The sequence below is a fragment of the Stegostoma tigrinum genome, chromosome 14, assembly GCF_030684315.1.
Source record: "Stegostoma tigrinum isolate sSteTig4 chromosome 14, sSteTig4.hap1, whole genome shotgun sequence".
Lineage (NCBI taxonomy): Eukaryota > Metazoa > Chordata > Chondrichthyes > Orectolobiformes > Stegostomatidae > Stegostoma > Stegostoma tigrinum.
Genome location: NC_081367.1, coordinates 5588412 through 5614494, shown reverse-complemented (window position 1 = coordinate 5614494; position 26083 = coordinate 5588412). Strand labels below are relative to the sequence as shown.

The 26083-nt window shown below is 43.9% G+C and overlaps 1 protein-coding gene and 1 pseudogene across 1 annotated transcript in view; one reads left to right on the top strand and one right to left on the bottom strand.

Moving 5' to 3' along the window:
- The window catches only part of LOC125457395 (anoctamin-7-like), a 90852-nt gene that overhangs the window by 50768 nt on the left and 14001 nt on the right, over positions 1 to 26083 (top strand). The window contains exons 14-21 of the mRNA XM_048541552.2: positions 109 to 207; positions 4436 to 4538; positions 5454 to 5565; positions 7255 to 7309; positions 14687 to 14784; positions 17785 to 17921; positions 22073 to 22278; positions 24766 to 24908. Of these exons, the coding sequence (XP_048397509.1) occupies positions 109 to 207; positions 4436 to 4538; positions 5454 to 5565; positions 7255 to 7309; positions 14687 to 14784; positions 17785 to 17921; positions 22073 to 22278; positions 24766 to 24908 (953 nt within the window). The remainder of the gene's footprint in view (positions 1 to 108; positions 208 to 4435; positions 4539 to 5453; positions 5566 to 7254; positions 7310 to 14686; positions 14785 to 17784; positions 17922 to 22072; positions 22279 to 24765; positions 24909 to 26083) is intronic.
- LOC125457515 (protein mago nashi homolog) lies at positions 11840 to 12275 on the bottom strand (annotated as a pseudogene).

Below are 26083 nucleotides of genomic sequence, written 5' to 3'. Positions count from 1 at the left end.
ACAGAGTGCAATTAAAATGTTGTGCCCGTGTTATTAACTAATAGAGTCTGGGTTTCATTAATCAATAGTTGTGCTGCACTCACTGATTCTGGTTTGTTTGCTTTGCAGGTTGCAGTGGTTGTGATCTTCCTGATTTCTGTCATACTGTACCGTACCATCATCAGCATCTTCATGTATGAGACAGGAAACACCATTGTTATGGCAACTGTGAGTAGGCTACTCCTGGGTTACCACATTCAAAGACTGGCAAAGAATTTGTGTTTCTGTGGCATCTCTGAATGAGGGTGTTGTGACATGGAGGGTAGTGTCCCTGCCTCTATGCCCGAAACTTCAGGGTTCAAGTCCCACTCCAGGACTTGGTGACCAAGGAAGGAGTGTTTGTAATGCAGTCAAAACAGGCTGAGGATCAATTTATACACCCTTCCAGCAGACCCTAGTGGCAGGCTGCAAGAGCAGGAGAGATTTCTGGTCAGCTGTGTGCTGGGGAGAAGTTGGAAATTGGTACCAGCAGTATGGGGCTCGATCCTCACTGGGCTGGATCCAGGGCTTAACACAGAATGGACCTGGAAGAACACAGCAGGCCAGGCAGCATCAGAGGAGCAGGAAAGCCAACCGTTCGGGTCAGGACCCTTCTTCAGATTTCTTCCTTCCCTGTTCCTCTGATGTGACCTGGGCCCTGGTGCGTTCCTCCAGCTCCACGCTGTGTTATCTCTGACTCCAGCATCTGCAGTTCTTACTATCTCTGGCTCCAGGAGTTGCAATTTTACCCAGGCTCTGTGCGGATGTCACGGTGCTGTGGGTCAGATCTACCTACAAGCAGAGAGCTTAAGGAGAGGAGCCTGTGACAGCCTCAGACACCTGAAAGTACTGAATAGTTAATTAAAGCATCTTCCAAAAGTTAGGACACTCCTTCATGTAATAGCCAATTTCTCCCAGCGAGCTGCTGCAGCCATGAGACACTCATTAGATTTGGTTTTGGCTATTGGTAGAGGGTTACATTTTGACTGATGAAATGTCATAGACTCCTAGAGTACAGAAACAGATTCCCCAGTTCAACCACTCCAATCCGACCATGTTCGCAAATGAAACTAGTCCCATTTGCCTGTGTTTGGCCCGTTATCCCTTCAAACCGTTCGCATTTATATGCCCATCCACTTCATCTGGCAACTTATTCCATATATGCACCACCCTTTGTGTGAAAAAAGTTGTCTCTTCAGGTCACTTTTAAATCTTTCCCATCTCACCTTAAAATTACACCCTCAAGTTTATGGATTCCCCCACCTTAGAGAAATGACCCTGGCCATTCACCTTATCTATGCCCTTGAAAGTTTTATAAACCTCTATAAGTTTACCCCTCAACATCATACACTCCAGGCAAAAACATCCTAGCCTATTCTTATAGAATCCCTACAGTGTGGAAGTAGGCCATTCAGCCCTCCAAAGAGCATCCCACCCCACTACATTATCCCTGTAACCCTGCATTCTCTAAGGCTAATCCACCTAACTTATACATCACTAGACACTATGGGTAATTTAGCATGGCCAATCCACCTAAACTGCACATCTTTGGACTGTGGGAAGGAACCTACACAGACATGGGGAGAACATGCAAACTCTACACAAGCTGTCAGCCAAGGCTGGTATCGGACCTGGGTCCCCTAGCGCTGTGAGGCAGCAATGCTAACCACCGAGCCACCGGGCCACCCAACCCTGGTCCCATTGTATTTGCACCATCAGCTAATGGGAATAATCGTTCCCTTATCTGTACTGTTTATATCTGCCATAATCTCGTGCAACTCGATCAAGTCTCTGCTCAACCTCTCTTCTCTGTGTCAACCTTTGCCAGTCTGATCTTTTGGCTAACATCTCTGGAACCGTTCTGGCAAATCTCCTTTGCACCCTCTTAATGATCCTCATGTCTACTGTAAAGTGCGGTGACCAGAATTGTAGTTGTAGCCTAACTACATTTTAATAATTGATTCAGTTGAATTTGAGGATTTTGTATTCAATGCCTTTGTTTATGAATCCTAATATCCTGTGGTCCTTACTAGTTACATTCTCAACAGGTTCTCTCCTCTTCAAAGTTCCATGTAAATAAATTGCCACGTTCCTCTGTTCCTGAATGCTCTTTAGAACTGGTTTGTTGAGTCTATGTTGCCTTTCATTATGCTTTCTGCCAAACTGAATCATTTTAGACTGCTCTGCTTTAAAATCCTTACCCTTCAGCTAACTGGCGACAGTTCTGACAGCCCAGCACTGCTTCAGTCCTGCTCTGGATCATTAAAAAAATCCTATGGGACAGCACCTCCTTCCAGGAACTCACTGTGTCTCTGATCATCCAGCTCAATGCTACCGTGATGTTAAATATTGCTTTGGTGACTGTCTTGCGGCAGCCCCAGGTCTTTCACCGAAACATAGAAATCTAGAAGATAGGAGCAGGAGGAGGTCATTCGGCCCTTCGAGCCTGCGCCGCCATTCTTCATGATCATGGATGATCATCCAAATCAACAGCCTAATCTTGCTTTCTGCCCATAACCTTTGATCCCATTTGTTCCAAGTGCTGTATCTAGTCACCTCTTGAATACATTAAATGTTTTGGCATCAACTACTTGCTGTGGTAATGAATTCCACAGGCTCTCCTCTCCTTGGGTGAAGAAATGTCTCGTTATCTCTGTCCTAAATGGTCGAGCCTGAATCCTCAAACTGTGACTCCTGGTTCTGGACACACCCACCATCAGGAACATCCTCCCTGCATCTACCCCGTCCAGCCCTGTTAGAATTTTATAAGTCTTAATGAGATCCCTCCTCATTCATCTGCACTCTAGCAAAAACAATTCCAACCTCATCAATCTTGTCATCCCTTTAAGTAACTCTCCCAAATCTATCAAGGCCAACACACACCTCATCTCCTCGTGGCTTCCTTTTATTGAGGTTCAGCACCCTATTCTCTGAATCAACAACCTCCACCTCGATTTTAAGAAAAAAAAAATTAATCCTGTTTTGGTTGCTGTTACTGAAGAGGTCTTGCACAGCTAGATTGGCAATGATTTTGTTCTCATCACACACACACACAGTCTAGGATAGCCTGCTGTCTAGTTGGTTCCTCCACATATTGGTCAAGGAAAACATCCCATATGCACTCTGGGAAATCCTTCTCCACAGCATTGTGGGTAATTTGATTTGCCCAATGTCTGTGCAGATTAAAATCGCCCATGTGCACTGATGTTCCTTTATCACATGCACCTCTAAGTTCCTGTTTAATGCCAATCCCAACATTGCCACTGCAGTTTGGGGGTCTATATATGACACCCATTAATGTTTTTAAATGTCCCTTGGTATTTCTCAACTCTACCCATACAGACTTCACATTGTCGGAGCTAATATCCTTTCTCACTATTGTGATAATTTCCTCTTTAACCAAAAAATGCCACTCCACCACATTTTTTATTTTATTTTTTGCCTGTCCTTCCTAAATACTGAATACTCTGGGACGTTCACTTCTCATCCTGGGTCACCTGCAGCCATGCCTCTGTAATCACAATTATATCATACCTGTTTACATCTGTCTGCGTGACTGAGTTCACCCACTTCATTGCAGATGCTCGGCTCATTATGGCACATTAGTTTAAACCCTTCCTAACCGCTCTCGCAAACACTTCACTCGAGGACATCAGTCCCAGTGCTGCCCAGGTGTAACCCTTCCAATTTATACAGGTCCCACCTCCCCCAGAACTGGTCCCAATGCCCAGGAATCTGAAACCCTCCCCCTGATGCCATCTTTTCAGCCATGTATTCATCCAATATATCCTGTCATTTCTCCTCTCGCTAGCCCGTGGCACCAGAAGTAATCCTGAGATCACTGCCTTTTGAGGTCCGATTTCTTAACGTTCTTCCTAACTCCCTGTGTTCTGCTTTTAGGACCTCATCCCCTTTTTTACCGATGTTATTTGTACTGATGTGTGCCACAACCAGTGGCCATTCACCCTCCCCCTTCAGAACGTCCTGTACCTGCTCTGAGACATCCTTGACCCTGCAGAATGTTCAAGGAACCATTACCATGGTATATACACTTACAATAACAGAGCTGGGATGGGCAGGGAGGAGGTAGGATCAATCAGGCTGAGGCAGAGCTAAGAACCAAGCAGTGTGGAGGAGTCAGGTTCAAGGGCCAATCAGTGCAAAGGAATGAGGGTCAAGGACCAATTGGTGTGGAGGAGTTGAGAGGTCAAGAGCCAATGTAGGACAAGACCAACTAGACAAAGACAAGGCTAAGAACCATTCTGGGGAAGGGTTTGGCATTGATATATTTTCAAATCATAACTTCCTATATTTTAAATCAATGTGTTCTTGAATTTGGGCATATGTCATATTGCATAGTAATCATTTAGTCTATGGCTTTTTAAAATATTTATTGTACACTATTCTTTATTTCTAGGCTCCAAGAATAGCCAGTATAACAGGATCTGTGGTCAACCTCCTGGTCATCCTCCTGTTGGCCCGAGTGTATACCTCACTGGCTCATCTCCTCACAAGATGGGGTAAGCTCTGGGTCTATACACATTGTAAGAAGCTGCGATATGGATCATCTGGGTCAATCAGATTATCATAGCTTGTCAGTCCACACTGCAGTCTCCACCATATCTCCTGTGGTCTTGCTGCATGCCAATCTGGGTGCTTTCTATATCTTTCCTGAGGTACGGTGCCCAGATTGAACTGAGTCTGGTCAGAGTTTGATTCTCAGTCAGATTGCGCCACACAAATTGTCAGGTTCCTCCATTCCTGAATGCTGTTTAGGACTGTGCTGTTAAGCCTACATTGCCTCTCTTGTGCCAAAATTTTAGACTTCTTTGCATTAAAGTCCAGCCCCTCAGCAGAGCAGGACCTTTGGATGATGAAGAGAACTGGAATGGAATTCTGGTTTTCTCTCAGGTCAGAGGAACAAAATAAAGTGAATAAAACCCAAACGCCTTTTCTGAAGAAGGGTCACCGGACCTGAAGTGTTAACTCTGATTTCCCTCCACACATGCTGCGAGGCCTTCTGAATTTCTCCAGCAATGTCTGGTTTTGGTTCCTTTACCAGGGATGGGCCTCACCATGGCCGTCATCCCTTCAAATCCCTAACTCTACAAACAATTGACCCTTTGTCCTTTCTTGACCAACTCCAGTTGACAGTTGTGGAAGATCAAACTATTAAATCCCTGACGACGCTCAATGTGCAACCAGAAAATAGATCAAAGGACAACCTGATAGGTACCGTGACCACACAGGGCAGCTCTCCCTGACCCCTTAGGGAAGCTGGACATAATGGAGGGTCATAATCGAGAATGACTGGTCTCATGGCGAAAGGGTGGACAATATTACGTATGGCAGTGAGCTTGAGAAGAGTGTATGGCAAGCAGAAAATAAATATTTTAATTGGGAGACTTTTAATCTCTTTGTTCCGTCTGTTCCAGAAATGCATAAGACCCAGTCCAAATATGAAGATGCCTTTACCTTTAAGGTGTTTGTCTTCCAGTTCATCAACTTCTACTCCTCACCGATCTACATTGCTTTCTTCAAAGGCCGGTGAGCAGTGCTTGCCCTCTTCAAACCAAATGGTGTCAAGTCTCTTTGGGTGTTTCCTTGAATTCTGACCTTAAAAAAAGACTGACTCTGGCTGGGACATGGATCTGAATGTTGCTTCCATTTCTTTTGGGGGTATGGTTCTGGGATTCTCACTCAGTGTATTGAATGTAGGAGTTGGGACACTGTGTTGAGGCTGTACAGGACATCGGCGAGGCTACTTTTGGAAAGCCGCATTCACTTCTAGTCTCCCTGCTGTGGGAAAGATGTTGTTAAACTTGAAAAGTTTCATGAAAGATTTACAAGGATATGGCCAGCCTTGGAGTTTGAGCTTTAGCACAAGGCTGAATAGGCTGAGGTTGTTGTCCCTGAACCAACAGAGGCCAAGGGGTGACCATATAGGGGTTTATAAAATCATGAGGGGCATGGATAAGATGAACAGCCAAGGTATTTTCCCCAGGGTAGGGGAGTCCAAAACTAGAGGTATAGGTTGCAGGTTGCAGGTGAGAGGGGCAAAATCTAAAAGGTATCTGAGTGGTAACTTCTTCACAGAGAGTGTGGTGCGTGTATGGAGTGAGCTGTCAAAGAGTAAGTGGTGGAGGCTGGTAGAATTGCAACATTTGAAAGGCATCTGGAGGCACATGAATGGGCATGTTTCAGAGGGATATGGGCCAAATGCAGGCAAATGGATGAGATTAATTTAGGATATCTTGTTGGAATGGATGCGTTGCACGGAAGGGTCTGGTTTTGTGCTGTACAACTCACTGACTCTGGCTGGGAAATGATTCCGAGAGTCTGATTCTCACTACAATAAGGTTTCTGTGTGATGGTTTACAATGGGATATAGTTGCGGGATGCTCACTGCCTTCTGTCATCTTGCCTGAATGCCTGATGAGAGGTCTTTTCCCAAGTTGGTGGTACTGACAATCTGTACTGTATCCGTATTTAGTTAGTCCCCTAAGTGCTATTTGATTGTGGGAAGCAGGGTCTGAGACTGGCTTGTTGTTACTCAATGTGCAGGTTACTTCATAACAGTTAAGAGTAATTGAATGTTTCCCCTTCCTAGACTGACTGTGGTGGGACAAAATGTTTCAGAACAGACCTGTCCTCTGGTACACTTTGAATACGGCAGTGTATTGCACACCATCCCAGTTAGGATCCTTGATAGAAATGAAATGCCGTCCTGTCAAAAAGAGTCAAATGCCATCTCAATGTAAGATGTGGAATGGGTTTCTGAAATAAATAGCGAAGACAATGGCCATAACTTTTATCAGTAGCACAGCAGATCCCTTTTGCATTTAAGGAGAGGCAAGACAGCATCATGTGAGAAAAGTGACTTTAGTGGCTCACGTTCAGATATGGGAGTTGAGTGCACTGACAGGAAAGTGGGGTTGACGCCAAAACCAGGTCAGACAAGATTGAAACAGTGGAGCAGGCTCAAAGGGCCCTATCCTACATGTAAGTCCTGTGTTCCAGTGAACTTTTCCTTTGCTCTCTCTATAGACCAGTGATGTTTGTTTCACTTCATTGCAACATCTAGGGAAGAGGTTTACGTGTTCATATTTTGGTTACACCACTTCGCCTGGAATCTTGGGATTCTTAATAGGGATCACTCCTAGAAACTGTTTGTTTTGCTTAAATCTTTGCACGGAGTGAATGCTAAACCAATTTCCAATCTGTTGTGTTTCTTAGGTTTGTCGGTTATCCTGGACACTATGGTTCGCTGCTTGGAGTCAGAAATGAGTCTGTAGGTATCAGATTTATAACATCCTGCAGAGCGGGCAGCATGGTGGTGGCTCAGTGGTTAGCACTGCTGCCTCACAGTACCAGGGACTTTTGAATGGCATTCAGCCATTCTTGCATGGGTTTCTTCTCATGGCCCAAAGATGTGCAGGTTATGTTGGATTGACCACGCTAAATTGCCCATAATGTTCAGGGATGTGTAGGTTAGCTGCATTAACCATGGGCCATGTGGGGTTACAGGGTAGGGGTCAGGGAATAGGTCTTTAGTGGAAGCTCTTTGGTGGGTCATTGTGGACCTCTGAACAGCCTATCCCTGCACAGTAGGGGTTCTATGATTAATCATAGAGAACGTGTTTAGATTTCAGGAGGGGCTGGTGGGGATATAGCATTATCAAACCAGGATCCACCAACCAATACAGCCTGGGACAGGAAATTCTGATCTGGGTACTCCTGCTATACCAACCACCAATGTCATCCCATCGAGCCTTGGTGCAATTTGGGCAGATGGAAACCCCAGATTGAGATAGAAGCCCCTGATCCTGTTCTTGGCTAATGGTGGCCCTTCCTCCCTGCTGTCACTTACTATCCTAACTGGCCATTGGTGCTCTGTTCACAGGTCAGTCCCCTCCCAACTTTGCTGACAGCAACAAGCACAAAGAAGGAACTGCTCTGTAATTGGAAGAACAACTCCGCACCATCTCATTCCATTCTGTTTGCCTGGACAAGTAGGACTCTCCCATAGGCAAGTGGGGACGTGTGGTACTGGATTTCCCCACTGACCCCATATATTTTTAGTTGATTCTGTTAAGGGCAATATGTGGCCTGTAACGTTAAGTAACTATGTGACAGAGAAATGGATAGGTATTTCTGATGTGAGCAGTCCCTTCTGATGGCAGGACCCCTGTCCTGGGTCTCAAAGACCCCCTGGCTCCTTCCCTTTATAGCATTGAGGGTGAAGTTAAAGGTGTACATTGCCACTATGGAATGGATACCATGAACCTACCCAAAAGGTGTGGCTTCCCAATCTAAATATGGAAAGGAGTCCGGGATTTAGAGCAAAGATTTGGTCTGATAAACTTGCACCACAATGTACTCCCACACTTTTAAGGTTTCATTTTAAACAAAAGGGGAGTTTTATAGTTATTAAAACATTTTAATTATCTTCCTCACAAGCCCAGTTCACAGCTACTTGCCAAAGCATATGTCACACGGTGGCACTGCATAGTTTGGATCATTCAATTATTTCAGCAGCCTCACTATTGCCTTTCCCTTTGTAAGTGACTCTCTACTATAATGCCACCATCATCTTGTTTTGAAAACTTGTTATAAAACCTGTTTTGCTTTTATTTTCTGAATTCACCCATAAAAGGATGCCACACAGGTTAAATATTACTGATGTCGGTGTTTTGTGGATTCCTAACAACATTCTGAGTGAACCCTCGCCCCATGGACTGCGGCAGTTCACGAAGGTGGCTCTCCACCATTTTCGCAAGGCAGCTAGGAAGAAATACAGATCAGCTGCAGGAATAGGCCATTCTGCACCTCACTGCTCCCCTATTCAATAAGATCTTGGCTAATCTGATTGTAACTTCAAAGTCACATTCCCATTTTGTGATAAACCCTGCAAGGCCCATGGGAGCTCATTTATTAATCTACCTGAGGAGCTTATTGAGTATGTATTCCCTTGAAAGCAGGCAATGGAACTCATCACTTAAGCCCTTTATACCCCAGAGGGCCCTCTTGTGGCGCAGTGGTAGTGTCTCTACCCTGAACCAGGAAGCCCAGTTTCAAGTCCAGCCTGCTCCACAGGTGCATAATATCATTGTTGAACAGGTTGATTAGAAAAACAGTTTAACAAAAACACCCTACCCCTGAGGACCCTCTTGTGGTATAGTGGTAGTGCCTATACCTTGAACCAGGAGGCCCAGTTAAGTCCCACCTGTCCCAGGGGTGAGTAATAACATCTCTAAACAGGTTGATTAGAAAATCAGATTAAATTTAAAAAATCCCAGGGGTGACAATAGCCTAGTGGTATTATCATTAGATTGTAAATCCAGGGACCCAGGTCATTTACCAGGATGTTGCCAGGTATGGAGGGTTTGAAGTTTTGGCAAAGGTCTGTAGCTTGGGTTGTGGGTGAGGTTGTTGACCTGCTCACTGAGCTGGCTTGTTTTTGTTCAGATGTTTCATCACCATGCTGGGTGACATCATCAGCAGAGTCTCCAATGAGCTGATGTTATTCTACTTCGCTTGGAATTTATACTGTTTGGTCCATTATGGTGAGTTGTGTCATTTCCTGTTCTGATCTGTATGGGTTTGTACATGGGGTCCAATTCTGTGTGTTTGTTGATTGCAATATGGGTGGAGAACCATGCCTCTGGGAATTCCCGTGCATGTCTATGTTTGGCTTGGGCTACTCTTGTTACCTTGCCCCAGTAAAACTGATGGCCTTCGTTCTCTGAGTGTACTGTTATTAAGGAGAGTTCATTGTGGTGTTTTGTTGCTGGCTGAAGTTCATGTATTCTGATGGCTGGTTTCCTTCCTGTCTGTCTGATGTAATGTTTGTGGCAGCCATTGCATGGTGGTTCTGCGTGTTGTGCGAATGGGGTCTTTAACCCTTGTAAGTGTTTGTCATAGAGTGGCTGTGGGCTTGTGGACCGCCATGATTCCAAGTGGTCTTAGGAGCCAAGTTATCAGTTCCGATTTGTTCCTGATGTATGGCAATGTGGCCAGTGTGTTAGGGCGTACTGTGCCGTCCTCCTGCTGTCTGTTTAGTAGGCATCTGGGGATGAAGTTGCGGGATATCCATTTATCGTGAGGATTTTGTATAGGAGCTCTTCCTTTTTCCTGCATAGTTCCAAGGTATTGCAGTGTGTTCTGAATCATTTAAGTAGTGTCCTAATGCAGCTTTGTTTGTGGACGTTGGGGTGGTTGCTGTGGACGTTGACAATCTGATCAGTATGGGTTGCGTTTTATACTGAGTTTGGAACTCCCCGTTGATCATACATTCAACTTTAACATCCAGAAACAGAAGTTGATTGTTATTTTCTTCTTCCCTTGTGAATTTAATCCCTGTGAATATGCTGTTGATGAGGTTGTGGGTCTCTTCTAATTTTTTGCATTTAATAATGACAAATGTGTCATCTACGCACTGGATCCCAATTTAGGCTGAATATGAGGGAAGGTGCTGTGTTCTAGTCTTTGCATGACTGCTGCAATGAGCCCTGAGATGGGTGAACTCATTGGTGTACCGATGATCTGTTTGTATAAACCCGACCATTAAAGACGAAGTGTGTGTGTAAAGGCAGAGATCTAGTAGTTTAGGTATGTTGTCAATGCTGATTGAGCTACTGGTCTGCGTTGCTGCTTCCTCTAGTAATGTGGCCACTGTTTCTTTGGCTAGTAGAATGTTGATTGATGTGAATAAAGCTGTGATGTCAAAGGATACCATAATCTTGTTGTCACTGACTTTTATGATCCTGAGGATATTGAGGAAATCTTGGGTTGATTTGATGGAATGGGGTGATCCATCGACTAGGTGTTTCAATCTCTTGTTGTAGATCCTTGGCCAGTCTGTATGAAGGCGCACCTGAGAGGGAAACAACAGGTCTGAGGGGGATGTCTGGTTTATGTACTTTAGGATGTCCATAGAAGTGGTGGGGGGGCGAGTAGGGGGCGTTTGAGCCTTCTGGTTTCATTCTTGTGTAGTCCGTCTTGGTCATCTGCCCTGAATCCATTAATCTCTTCAGTCTACAAACCCATACAGATCAAAACTGGAAATGACATGACTCACCATAACGGACCGGACAGTATAAATTCCAAGCGGAGTAGAACAACATCGCTTCATCGGAGGCTCCACTGATGATGTCACCTAGCATGGTGACGAAACATCTGAATGAGAACAAGCCAGCTCGGTGAGCAAGTCTGCAACCTCATGGAAGGTTTGAGTTATAAAGAGAGGCTGGATAAGCTGGGAGTTTTTCCACTGGGGCATAGGAGGTTGAGAGCTGACCTGATAGAAGTTTATAAAATAATGAGATGTATAGATAGAGTTGATGGTAGTGTTGTCTTTTCTCTAAAATGGGGAATTTCAAAACTTAGGGGGTACAGTTTTTGAGGTGAGAGGTGAGGGATTTAAAAAAGACATGAGGTAATTTTTTTACACAGAGAGTGGTTCATGTGTGGAATGAACTTCCTGAGGAAGTGGTGGATGTGGATACAGTTACAACATTTATAAGGCATTTGGATGGATATATGAATAGGAAGGGTTTGGAGGGATATGGGCCAGGAGCGAGCAGGTAGGACTAGTTTAGTTTGAGATTATGTTTGGATTGAAGGAGCTGGTTGGATTGAAGGATCTATTTCTGTGCTGTATGACTCAATGCTCGTGACTCTTCTTTTAATTTCATTTATTTTAATATAAAAAGGAAATTAATTATTTTGTAAACAAGATGGAGTTGTTTATATATTCACATAAAAAATGACAAATCCACGTAAGATAAATTTAGCTGCCGTAGCACATGGTTAGTCCATTTCATATCATTGGGCCTCTATCCATCCCCAATTCCATCATCATCCTGGTGTGAAAACCAAACTCTTGGATAGGTTTGATCTTGAAGTATAGCCCATTAAGACATTTCAAATCCTGGACCAGATAATAGAAAACCAGCAGACCATCTGGATCCTTGGATTAATGTACATCTATTAGAGACCCAATCTTTGCGTTCACTTCCCATTACAATTTCCAGCTCTTGTTGCCCTACACGGTCACGTGGGGCCCACAAATCACCTTCTTGTCGTCTGTGACTTGTTGTGGTTCTTCCATGTCACTATTATGCCTCCTTCCTAATGGTTACATCATTTTTGTAATTGCTGTTGTTAGCATATCCTAGTTCACCGCTCGGCCTGAACTCGTGTCCAAACATGCCCTTGTGCCCCACGTTGTAGCACAGGTAGAAATCACTCGACATGGTCTGTGACCCCTCCAGTCATCTTTGACAGCCTAAAAAAGGGCCCTCCTGCGGTGCAGTGGTAGCACCCCTCCTCTGAACTGAGAGACTTGTCTTCAAGTCCCGCCTGCTCCAGAGATATGAATTAACATCCCTGAACAGGTTGATCAGAGAAATAGGTTTGAGAAAAGAAACCTAGCCCTTTTATGGTACAGTGGTATTGTCTCTACCCCACAAGGCATATGCCCCCTCCAGCTTCATTTTGACTTGGCCCCTCTCCTCTCTTCCTGCCCTACCCACACTTCTGATGGTTTGAATTGATCCTAATGGGCATTGCATATAAGTATTTAATTAGCTGTCTGGGTGTTTTATTGGTGGTGGTTAGTGTTTAAAAAGGGATGAAGAAAGTGAAAAAAGAAGTCGCTGTGGTTTTGGTGGTAGGAAAGTCGCTCGACTGTGTGATATTGCTACTGGGTGGAGAGGAAAAAGAGAAGGAAAATCAGAACTAGAGCAGGTTGATTAGAAAATATTTAACAGAAAAGAAAGCAGACCCAAAGAGTGGTGCATTGGCAGTGTCCCTGCCCCTGGACTGGGAGGCCCAGGTTCAGGCACCAGCTGCTCAAGATGTGTGCAATAACACCTCAGAGCAGGTTGGTTAGTGAAATATAATAAAGCAGACCCAGAGGGGTCTTGAGGCACAGTGGCAATGTCTCAACGTCTGACCCTGAAGGCCTGGGTTCAAGTCCTGTCATTCCAGAGACATGTCATGATATCTCTGAGCAGGTCAATTAGAGAGATATGAAAAAAAAGCAGACCCAGATCCTTTCCCAAACTCCCCCTCTCATTTTAAAAGCAAAAGCAGACCTGGGGGGTGGGGTGTGTGGTGGGGTTGGGGGAGCACTGCTGCAGCACAGTGGTAATGTTGAGTTGGGAGGCCCAGGTTCAAGTCCCACCTGATGTGTATAATAACATCTTTGAGTAGTTTTACTCAAAAAAAAAGCAGACCTAAACGATGAGTTTTGTGGTGGGAAAGATGCTCAGTTGTTCTGGGTATGTATTTAAAAAAAGCAGACCCAGGAGTTCTTGTGATACGGTGGCATGTCCCTATCTCTGAGCCAGCAGGTATGTCAGAACATCTCAGAACAGGATGGTTTAAAAAAACGAGTGGGTCTGTCTCTTCTGAGCTGTGTCTAGCCTATGTGTACCACAAATAGCGGCTCCATCTTGGTGATCAACTATAAATGATATTCCTTTCCAGCCAGGCACCCTGAGTTCTTACAACATCTATTTGGATATTCTTTCAATCTGTCCACCATTGCCTTAAAAATATTCAAGGATACTTCCAGGAAGAGAGTTCCAAAGACTCATGGCCCATAAAGAGAATTTACTTTTGCTTTTTCTCAGTTTAAATGGGTAACCCTAATTTGTAAACATTGATCCCCTGGTTCCAGATTCTCCCACAAGAGGAACTATCTTCTCCATATCTACCTGGTCAATGCTCCTCGGGATCATGTGTGTTTCAATTGAGTCACCTCTTATACTTCTACGCTCCAGTGGATACAAGTCTAGCCTTGCCCCACCTTTCCTTATTCCAGGAATTGGTTTAGAAAACCTTCTCTGAGCTGCCTCTGAGCCACTTACATCTTAATGGACAACAATTTCTGGGTTAGCAAGCGATGCCTATGTTCAGTGGAATAATTTTTTTTAATAAAAATAGAAAATAACCTATGGCATTTACCCTCCAAAACAGTGACCATCCAGAAGGACAAATGCAGCAGATACCTGGCAATTCCACCACCTTCAAGTTCCCCTCCGAGCCTCTCACCATCCTGTCTTGAAAATATATCTCTGTTCTTTCACTCTCACTGGGTGAAAATCCTGGAATCCTCCCCAAGGGAATTGTCGATGACCCTATACCCCGTGGACTGCTGTGGCTCCAGTAGGCAGCTCGTCACCACCTTCATTACCAACTAGGGCCAATAAATGCTGAACTTTGAACTCAAAGATGAATATATCTTTAAAAATCACATTTTGACGTGTCTTTCATTTCATTTCCAGATACTTTCTTGAAGTCAATGCAGGCAACCTCCTTAGATTCTGTTGTTAATCACCTCCTTAACTGAATATAGAAGAAATTTTTCTCCAATAAAGCCATGTTGGCTCTCTGTCTGATTGAAGAGTGATACCTCTCCTTAATGCAACCCACTGTGGATTCTCACTGTACAGTCCCCTCCGTTTTTCTTGGCCATTGCTGATTTCACAATGGGCTGTCGAGCATACAGGTTATTGGGGCTCTTGAGGTGTAGTGGTACTGTCCGTATCTCTGGGCCAGAAGCCCGGACTCAAGTCCCATCAACTCCAGACAGGACCCACAACAGGCTGGTTAAAAAAAAATCTACGATGGGTTACCAGCTGCTGTTTTATGTTTGCAGTGTGGCACTGGTGGCTGCCTTATTGAATTAGCTCAGGAACTGCTAGTCATCATGGTTGGAAAGCAAATCATCAACAATACGCAGGAATTTGTCATCCCGTGAGTATCCGATTCAATGTGAATTTTTAAATAAAATCTATTCAACTCAAAATAATGAAGGTATCTGTTTGCTGGCCGTGAACATTTACATTTTTTAATACAAGTGGCCATGAGCTGAAGTTGTAGCTAAGGTGAGGTAGAATCAGGTGTAGGCCATTCAGCCCCTGTACTATGTTTGACAGCTCAAATCAGATCATGCTTGACACCTAAATCTATGTGCCTACTTTGGTTCTGTAGCACTCACTAGCTTTGCCCAGCAAAAGTCTAGCTCTTTGGTTTTATTCTTTTATTGAGAGTTTTAAATTTCACTTACACTTGCAGGTAAATAGTACAGGAGGAGCCATAATGTTATAGCATTGTACAGCTCGGAAACAGACCCTTTGGTCCAACTCAACCAGGCCGACCTGATACCCTAAAATAATGTAGTCCCATTTGCCAGCATTTGGCCCAAATCCCTCTAAACACTTCCTATTTCATGTGTGAAGCATAAATGCCAGCATGGATCTAGTGGGCTGGATGGTCTGTTGTTGGGCTTCTTTGTAAGACCTGACCTTCCATTTCCTCTTGATGTTTCATCCTCCCCCGTGAATGAATTTACTGGCCGTAAATCATTCTGGATTTACGGATATAAACAATCATCTTTCTCCACACTATCCCTTGATTTCTTCTGGGCCCCATGTCAGTAGTACTCCAGAGAGCAAGGCTACAAAATCCTGCCAGACACGTTGCCAATTATCTCCCACTGACTGTTGTACTTCCCTCTCCCACTTCACCCATTCTCCCTCCAAATACAGGAATGCATCTTGCTAACTCCCTGAAATAGCCAAAACTTAATTGAAACTGTGCTGAGTACCAGATTAAACTTGTGTTTTCATGTGTGATTAAATTGTGTTTTCATGTGTGATTAAATATTGAAGGCCCCACAGGCAGTGCTATGTGCATGAGTCATTAACATGTGTCCCAGAATATTGTAAGGTAGCAATATAACCTCACTATTTAACAGAGAACATGGGGAACCACAGATCCATTAGTCTGACTTCAATTGTATGGATAATGCTTGAATCTATAATAAAAGGGTGTGATAACAGGACGCACAGAAAGTAATGGTTGAATTTGGAAGAATCAGCATTTAGTTTGAGAAGGAGACATCAAATTTGACAAACCTGTTTGAATTTTTTTTGAGGATGAAGCTAGTGGAATAGGTAAGGGGGGACCAGTCGATGTGGTATATTTAGATTTTCAGAATACTTCTGATATTGTCCCACAAAAGAGGTTGGTAAACAAAATTAGAATACATAGGGCTATATGTTGTCATGGATTGAGAATTGATTCACAGAGGGAATACAGAGATTAGGAACAAATGGGTCATTTTTCGGTTGGCAGACCGTGACCAATGGGTTACTGCAAAGATTGATGCGTGTGCCCCAACTATTCACCACCTACATCAATGATACGAATGTGGGGACTAGATACAATAAGTCTAAGTTTCAGATGACACAAAACTAGGTTGGAGTATGAGAAGGATTCAAAGACACTTCAAGAGGATTTGGAGAGGCTCAGTGGATGGGCAACAATTGGCAGATAGAATATAATGTGAACGAATGTGAACTTTTCACTTTAGTGGGGAAACAGAAATACAGAGAATGTGGCGAGAAGCTAGGAAGTGTGAATTTCAAAGAGACATGGGTGTCCTTGTTTATCAAACATTGAAAGTTATTGATATAGATATCACATATAGATACGATGGTTAGGAAGACATTTAGCACATTTACCTTCATTGCTCAGACCTTTGAGTGTGGGAGTTTGGACGTCATGTTGATGTTGTACAAGGTTTCAGTGAGGGCCCTTCTGCATTACTGTGTCCAGTTCTGGTTGCCCTGCTATACGAAGGATATTATTAAGCTGGAGAAAGTTCAAAAGAGATTTACCAGGAGATTGCCGGGTTTGGAGGGTTGGAGTTATAAGGTGAGACTGGATAAGCTGGGAGTCTTTTCATTGGAGCATGGGAGATTGAGAGCTGATCTTACAGAGGTTTATAAAACCATGAGGGATATAGACTTGATGAATGGCAAGTGCCCTTTCCCTCAGGTGTGGGATTTCAAGACTACGGGGCATATTTTTAAGGTGAGAGGAGAAAAATTTAGAAAAGGTATGAGGGGCAGTTTTGCTACAAAGAGAGTGGTTTATGTGTGGAATGAATTTCAGAGGAAGTGGTGGCTGTGGGTTCCCCCACCCTTACTTGCCTCATGCGTGCTGTCCTGTCCCTGACCAACTAACCAGACCAACAAACCCTATCCTAAGAGATGTGACTGCCTCCTGGCAGAAGGAATCCGAGAAACCACCCCCCTATCCCCGACCATCTCCCTGATACATCACTTCTACATCATAAAAGCTTCAGATTTAAAAGATAGAGGAAGAGTGCAGGAAAATGGTGATGAACTAGAAAATTGGCTACGATTTAATGGAATGGCAGATCGGACACAGAAAGCTGAATGGCCTACTCCTGGCCTGATTTTTTAATGCTCTTGTCTGTGAACTAAATGGAACAAGTAGTGAACTGAAAGGGTGGACTGCAGGACAGTTTATTGTAACACTCCCATTTATTCTGTGCATGGGTTTACCACATTCCAAAGGCATTGCTTTGAGCTGAAGAATGAAGGACACCCTTAGTAACAGATTACCTTCTTCCTTCCATCGTACCAACGATAACCTCTGAACGTAGTGCCTTGTTCAGGGGCAGTAGGCTTTGACCACGTACCCTCAATGGATCGATGACCATTGATCATGCACACAAGCTACATTGTTGATGCGTATTCATCTCAGATGCATCTTTGTCAAGGTGCATTGTGACCTTGATAGAAACTTGTGATGTGAGGAAGCCATAAATAAAAGCAGCAAACATTTCACCAAGTCAGAAGAAGTACCTCCTCACGTCTGACTTTGAGGTAGCATTCATTTGGATGTTTAACTGTGGATACTGTTGTGTTTCTCATTAAACAGGAAGTTGAAATATTGGTGGCAGAAGCGGAAACTGAAAGGCACAGCCAAAGAGAAGTCCATTCCAGTCCTAAAGCCCTGGGAGAGGGATTATGAACAATTGGTCTGTGAGGGACTCTTTGATGAGTATCTTGAGATGGGTATGTAGCTCTCTATAACACTAACAGTTGCTACAGAGCATGGTTTATCTTTTAAGAGAAAGGAAACCTCGTGGAAATGTGAAATGACTTATTCTGGTAGAAAGAACATGGAAGGTAATATAAAATAAAGGATGCAACTCTAAAATAAATGCAGGAATGGGGCACTTGGTTGTAAATATGTATAAATCATAAAGGGTGACAGGACAGATTGAGGGGGATTAATTACATATACAAGAGTATCTTGGGCTTTATTAATACAGACATAAAATACAAAACCAAAAAGGTTGTGTCAAAGATACTGGGAACTGCAGATGCTGGAGAATCTAAAATAAGAAAGTGTGAAGCAGGATGAACACAGCAGGCTAAGCAGCATCTCAGGAGCACAAAAGCTGACGTTTCGGGCCTAGACCCTTCATCAGACTGCTGAAGGGTCTAGGCCTGAAACGTCAGCTTTTGTGATCCTGAGATGCTGCTTGGCCTGCTGTGTTCATCCAGCTTCACACTTTGTTATCTAAGATTATGTCAAATGTCATATGAAGTGCTAGTTAGTATCGACTAGAGTATTGTGTGTGGTTCTGGACACCACACTTTAGGAAGAATGTGCAGACATTAGAGAGACTGAAAATTCACAGAAATCGTTTCAGAGCTGAGGAGCTTCAGTTACTTGGATCATTTGGAGAATTTGGGATTGTTTTCCTTAGACGCGGGAAAGCAAATAGTTATATTCAAAATCAAGAAGGGTCAGGACAAAATAGGAAGGGAGAAACTGTTTCCACTTACAAAATGATTAAATATGAGAGAGCGCAGATTTAAAGTAATCAGCAAAAGAGGTATTTGGAGAAATGTTTTCACAGTGTTAGGATCCCAGCTGATTTTATTACTGCACAAGTTAGATCCCAGACAGGAACCTGGATTGATAGATCATAATTTTATTTGTTTTGCTTCAATGAAATGACCTTATGCAATGCTACAGATTTTGTTTTATCTATTAAAGGAAAGTTCATTGGCAAAAGAAATGAGGGTAAAATAAACAAAACCATTAGAACAAAGCTGAATATCATTGAAATTCTTCTATTGGATGTGGATATAGCTGGCAAGGCCTGCATTAAATGCTCTAATTCATAGAATCCCTATTGTGTGGAAGCAGGCCATTCAGCCCATTGAGACCATACCAACCTTCCAAAGAGCATCCCACTCAGATGTATCCTGTTACCCTATGTCTGTAACCCTGCATTTCCCATGACTAATTCACAACTTTTTCCTTTATTCATTTATGGGATGAGGGCATTGCTGGCTGTAGCAGCATTTATTGCTCCATCCCTAAATGCCCAGAGTGGATTTCAGAATCAACCACATTGCTGTGGGCCTGGAGTCACATGTAGGCCAGACGAGGTAAGGACGGCAGTTCCCCCCCGAAGGACATTAGTGAACATTTCTGACAATCGACAATGGATTCATGATAAGCATTAGATTTGCATTTCCGGATATTTATTGAATTCAGACTCCACCAATGGATTTGTGTGTGTCAGGAAGGCAGCAGCCACAAGGGGAAGAGGGCACTGCCTCCGCCATTGATTCTTGTGCATGTTGTGCCAGGGGTCCTCCATATCAACATCAAACCTTCCTAGCAGGCCACGCCGAATGCCATGTGTGCAACAGCAGTCTTCAATCTACAGCCAGGAAATTTTAAAACAGACACCACAGTCTGCAACTGCTCAAGAAGTAGATGCTACACAGGACAATTTACCTTGGTAGAAGTTTTGGTTCGACAAATTTAGCAAATAAAATCTGTCCTGGGAGAAGAATATGTGTAGGTCCAAATTGGATCATGCTGACCCAACACTTATCATCGAACATTGCTATCAAACCCCAGGGAATGGAAAAGGACAGATTGTAGGAGATTTCTAAAAGTCCTCTGCAAAGACAACCAATATTCTCATGCAATTGACACAACAAAGAGATATGTTAATGGAGGAGCTGCAAAACCACTGTGAACTATTAGCTGAGGAAACCATTCTGCTATAGTTCGTACGTGCTGATCATTCCTGTCAAGAAGAAAATCAGGAGAGAGCGAGAAAGCAAATCTCTTTATCGAAGTTAGAAGACCACCGTGGAGAAACAAGCTGTTGTTGGTGACAGAGAGTCAACCTCTTGGGGGGGAGAAAAGCCTCGGAAATACAGGGGGAGAAAATCAATTTGCCCTCCAGTTTACAGACCACGGTGCGAAACAGCAACTTCTTGAGAGATCGCGGGTCAGAAGACCAAAGCTTAATTGCACTTCTACTTTCTGTATGGAGTTCCAGAAATGTTCCTGTTTGCAGACAACCCTGCCATCCCATTCCACTCCTGTGTTCATTTCCTGGATAGCAATCAGGGAGCACATATGTAGTACAGGTCCTTCAAGACAGCAAAGAACACTTGTGCAAATTAATGCCTTGCCTGAAAGATACTTGCAAGAGGGAAGATGAACTGGGAATAAACAGTAAAAAGCTCATGATAAAATGTTAATAGTTGAAAGGGGTGCTGCAAAAGAACTTGGTGAGAGAAGGCGAGTTAAGTGTTCACCTTTTTTTAACTTTTTTCACTGCAGCAAGGAGGTTGAGGGGTAAGCGTCTTTTCCCTAACATGGGGGATTTCAAGACCAGGGGACACATTTTTAATGTGAAAGGAGAGAGGTTTAAAAAGTACATGAGGGCAAGTTTTTTTTTACACAGAGGATGGTTCTCATGTGAATGAACTTTCTGAGGAAGTGGTGGATGTGGGTGCAATTACAACATTTGAAGTAAACTTAGATAAGCACGTGAATAGGAAAGATTTGGAGGGATATCAGACGGGAGCAGGCAGGTGGGACTAGTTTAGTTTGCAATTATGTTCAGCATGGACTGGTTGGACTGAAGTGTCTGCTTCCATGCTGTATGACTCTATGAATTCATAATAAAAATAGAAATTGCTGGAGAAACTCAACAAGTCTGTGGAGAGAGAAACAGCGCTAATATTTCACTTCCAGGTTCACTTCTTTAGAACTGTCCTTCTCAGTTATATCTTTTTTAAAAAATTGAATGTGTGCGCAAGGAAGTACGTCTGACCAAATGGAAGTGAGAAATGAAGGTTCTAGAAGATGTCTTCTCTTCCCATCATCTGGATATAATTATGTTTAATAAAACCTCTGAATATTCACTGACATGAACATAAAACTACTCATTTTTAACGTAACGGTTTGTGGGAAAACAGGCAAGTATATTCCTTTTGTTTCCATTCTCCACTAAACTGCTGTGTCAGGATCAGGAAGCGTTGATTGGGAGCTTGGACTTGCCTGGCATGCCACATTCCACTGTTGACATAGAAACAGGGTAGCAAATCCTGACGACAAGGTTCACTGATCTTGCTGGCTATTTATAAGAGCTTGCTATGTACCAGTTGGCTGCATGATTTGACCAAAGAAAAAGATAATGACAGTAGGTACAATTACTTATTGATTGTGAAACAGTTTGGAGCCTGAGTATCATTGTGTCAATGCCAGCTCTTTCTCAATGAAGTCACCAGTTCTGAAGAAGGGTCTAGGCCCAAAACGTCAGCCTTCCTGATCCAATGATGCTGCTTGGCCTGTCGTGTTCATCCAGCTGTACACCTTTGTATATCTCAGATTCTCCAGAATCTGCAGTTCCTATCTCTGACCATTTCTAATAATGGGTTCAGTTCTAGTTCAGTTCTAGTTCAAGTGTGTGCTTTGATATTCCCTGAAGATTACTCCATCCTTAACTACCCTGAGGAGGTAGTACACCAATTTGATCCAATTGCATGACAGCACCATTACTGATTAATGCACCAGAAAAGAAATCCCTTCATTCCCAATTTGAGATTGTCTGAGTATCCAGTTGACTAAGTCTCTCACGGTCCTGACAAACAATTATCCCTAAAGCAACACTAATGAATAGAGATTAACTGGGCATTTACTTTATTTGTAGTTAGTGTAATGAAATGGATGTTGCCTTTGCCTCCATTACTATTGCCCTGTAGGCAAACATAGTGGACAACTTGTGAGGCAATTTAGGGGATCCAGAGGAGGTGAAAGGTGCTTTGCAAATGCAACTTGGTTCTTTAATTTCCGAGGCACATTCTAATGATTATGGTCACTGTCTCTCAACGTTCAGTCCTGCAGTTCGGATTCATCACTATCTTTGTTGCTGCCTGCCCATTGGCCCCTTTATTCGCCCTGCTCAATAACTGGGTAGAAATTCGCCTGGATGCCAACAAGTTTGTGTCTGAGTATAGGCGGCCAGTCGTGGAGAGAGCTCAGGAGATCGGGATCTGGTTCAACATTCTGGAAACCATCACCATGTTTGCTATATTAAGTAATGTGAGTTAAATTAAATTACATTACTCCAACACTCGACAACGGTCCTACTTAGGCTAGCTTTCAATCACAGAGTTTTTTTTTAAATTGATAGGTCTAGAATTAAAAACTAGTCTCATTAATACTGACAATGAAGCTTAAAGCCCATCAGGTTCACCCTTGCCCTTTAAGGAAAAAAATTTGCCATCACTAACATGTTCTAATGGTCCAGACACGTCTTTACTTCATTCAAAACAAAGGTGCATACTTTCATTGGTTAGGGCACATTCTCTGCACACAAAAAGAAAAAGTACACTTTTGAATTAGAATTACCTTTATGGTCACCTGTCCTCAAGTTACAAAAGAAAATGAATACAATGACAAGTGTGCAGTGTATCCAACAGGTGGCACTATCTTAGGTAAAGAGCCCCTAGGGACAAATCTTAGGTGCCAAGAAAGAGAAAATAAAGAAAAAAGTAACACTATGTTACAAATATACATAGTATAAGTTAGGTAAGTAAGAAATTAAGCTAAAAATATAGACATTACCGTCCTTCTATAAGAGCCCAGTGGCTTAGAGACCCCATTGGCAGTACCTCGACCAATCAAGATTCAACTTGTTAAACTATCAGCAAACCCTTCCCCTCCAATAGAAAATTGTTCTGATAGTTTGAAATTTGGTTTTCTTGGATGAAAAACCTCAGCGACATGTCTTCGTTCCCAGTCAGGCTCCAAAAAGTGAATGTCTCCCTTCGCTCTCCTCAGATACTCCCTTTTAAATTTATCACAGCCAACTCTCTACCTAATATAAAATACCTTTAGCATCTGCATTTGCAACCTTCCGCCTTCTCCAACTTGCCTCTCCCCTACTCGAGCAAGTCAGCACCTCCCAAATCCACACCCAGCTTTCCCACAATTCCAGAGTTCCTCCTCTTTAGCCAGCATTAATAGGATCTAACTCCAAATCAAATTCCAGGAACATCCTCGTAGAGTGTGACTCTTACCAACTATCCCTCCTTATTGACCTGTTTTCAGCCTTTGACAACTTTGACCACCGTCTGCCTCTGATTTCCCTCCTCCATTATCCGGCTGGTGAGTCTTTTTCTCCCTCCTTTAATCATTCACAGGATGAGGGCATCACTGGCTAGACAGCATTTATTGCCCTTCCCTAATTGTTAAGAGTCAACCACATTGCTGTAGGTCTGGAGTCACGCGTAGGCCAGACCAGGTAAGGATGGCATTTTCCTTCCATAAAGGACATTGGTGAACCAGATGGGTTTTTCCAACAATCGACAACGAATTCGTGGCCATTGTTAGATTGTTAATTCCAGATATTTTATTGAATTCAAATTCCACGCTCTGCCATAGCGGAATTTGAACCTGGGTCCCCAGAATGTTGCCTTGGTCTCTGGATTAACAATCCAGTGATAATACCACTCGGCCATCTCCACCCCTGCCTTGCCAAGTTCCAGTCTCATCCTCCAGCCGGGGAGTTAAATGCAGTGACATCTGTCACCCACTCCTGCACCCTTAGCTCTGGTATCCCTCTGGTATTCCCTGGCTGTTTCTCATCTACCTGCTGGCCCCTGACCACAGCAACAACAGGGCATTGCATTCCACATGTACACAGTCAACAGTCGACTCTATTACATTACCACCTGTCCCAATGCTCCCACCTCTTCTGCTTCTCCAGCTTTCACTTCTGGCTAAATCAGAATTTCCTTCAGTTTAATGTTGGGAAGATTGAAGCCAATGTCTTTGGCCCCTGTAGAAAACTACATGTGCGAGGACTTAAAGGGGCAATCTGTGCACAGGAGATTTTTAATTGTTGCGTGCCCACCAGCCTAAAAGAAACGCCAACTGCCTTGTAATCCCTCCCTCGGGATCTCAGCATCCCTCCAAATCTGTATTTTGTGTGTCCCTGGATCACATATCCCAGTTCACATGTCTCTGGATCACGTTTCCTGGATCACTTGTCTCTGGATCGTGTGTCCCCTGATCGTGTGTCTCTGGATCTCATGTGTCTGGATTGTATCACTAGATCATGTGTGCCCTAGATCGTATGTCCCTGGATCATGTGTCTCTGGGTTGCACGTCCCCGAATCACATGTCCCTCAATCATGTGTCTCTGGGTTGTGTATCCCTGGATCGCGTGTCCCTGGATCACATGCCCCCGGATAGTGTGTCCCTGGATCATGTGCATCTGGTTGTCATTAGAGCACTATTGACAGCTAAGCCATCAGCTCCCACATTCTCTCCCTAAACCCCATCCTCTTTGCTAAAACTCTCCTTCAGGACCTTCCTTAAATCCTGTCTCTTTGACAAGCTTCTGTTGACCCAACCTAATATTTTGCTATGTGCCAACTTTTATCGGGTAATCAGCCCATGTGCAGCCACTTGGGGCATCTCATTGGGTTAATGGAGCCTAATATGTGTTACTAGTTGCTCAATAAACTGACCTGGTGGTGAGTGCCACAGTCACATACAACCTGCTCCCTTCCTCTCCCACAGGCATTCCTGATCGCGTTCACCTCAGACTTTCTGCCTCGTCAATACTACCAGTATGTATACCAGAGTAATCTGACTGGCTACATCAACTTCAGCTTGGCTCATTCACCCACCAGCTTCAACCAGCAGAACAAGACCATGTGCAGGTAGGACGTGGAAAGAGTGAGGCACCCATAGAGGGACCACAACATGGGTGCCTCAAACACGAAACTGGCTCTGAGCTGTTCCAGATACTCCGCTGGAATAAGTAATTGCTGTGCAGCTGGGGTAGAGGATGGAGCTGGGTGTTATCTCAAAGGCAGGTATGCCACAAGCGAGATTGGGCTTTGCTTAACCCTTGGAGACTATTCAAGGCTGAGACAGATGTTTCAGAAGTAAGGGAACCAGCAAGAGGAAAGTGGGGTTGAGGATTTCAGATTGGCCATCGAATGGCGGACAAGACTTGATGGGCAGAATGGCCTACTTCTGTTCCGAAATGTTATGGTCTTAATAATTAGGACTGCATTTAGGAGATCGAATGGCTCCATCGTAGGGGGACGGTGTATGAGCTGTGAGAGGAGATTAAATGCTGGTTGGTGTTCAAGATCCAGGAAGGTGTGCACGGGCTGTGGGAGCTAATCAAATGTATTTGTCCCTCTATGCTGAGCGACAGGCTCCAGAAACTGAATTTTGACCCAAAGGAAGTTGTGTGGGGCGGGGGCTAAAGTCTGTTCCTGACCTAAACCTGGTTTCTCAGCTCTGTTTAGAGATAATGGGAACTGCAGATGCTGGTGAATCTGAGATAACAAAGTGTGGAGCTGGATGAACACAGCAGGCCAAGCAGCATCTTAGGGGCACAGAAGCTGATGTTTTGGGCCTAGACCCTTCATCAGAAAAAGGGGATGGGGAGAGGGTTCTGAAATAAATAGGGAGAGAGGGGGAGGCAGACCGAAGATGGATAGAGGAGAAGATAGGTGGAGAGGGGATAGGTCAGTCCGGGGAGGACGGACAGGTCAAGGGGGCGGGATGAGGTTAGTAGGTGGGAAATGGAGGTGCGGCTTGAGGTGGGAGGAGGGGATAGGTGAGAGGAAGAACAGGTTAGGGAGGCGGGGACGAGCTGGGCTGGTTTTGGGATGCACTGGGGAGAGGAGAGATTTTGAAGCTTGTGAAATCCACATTGACACCATTGGGCTGCAGGGTTCCCAAGCGGAATATGAGTTGCTGTTCCTGCAACCTTCGGGTGGCATCATTATGGCACTGCAGGAGGCCCAGGATGGACATGTCGTCTGAGGAATGGGAGGGGGAGTTAAAATGGTTCACGACTGGGAGGTGCAGTTGTTTA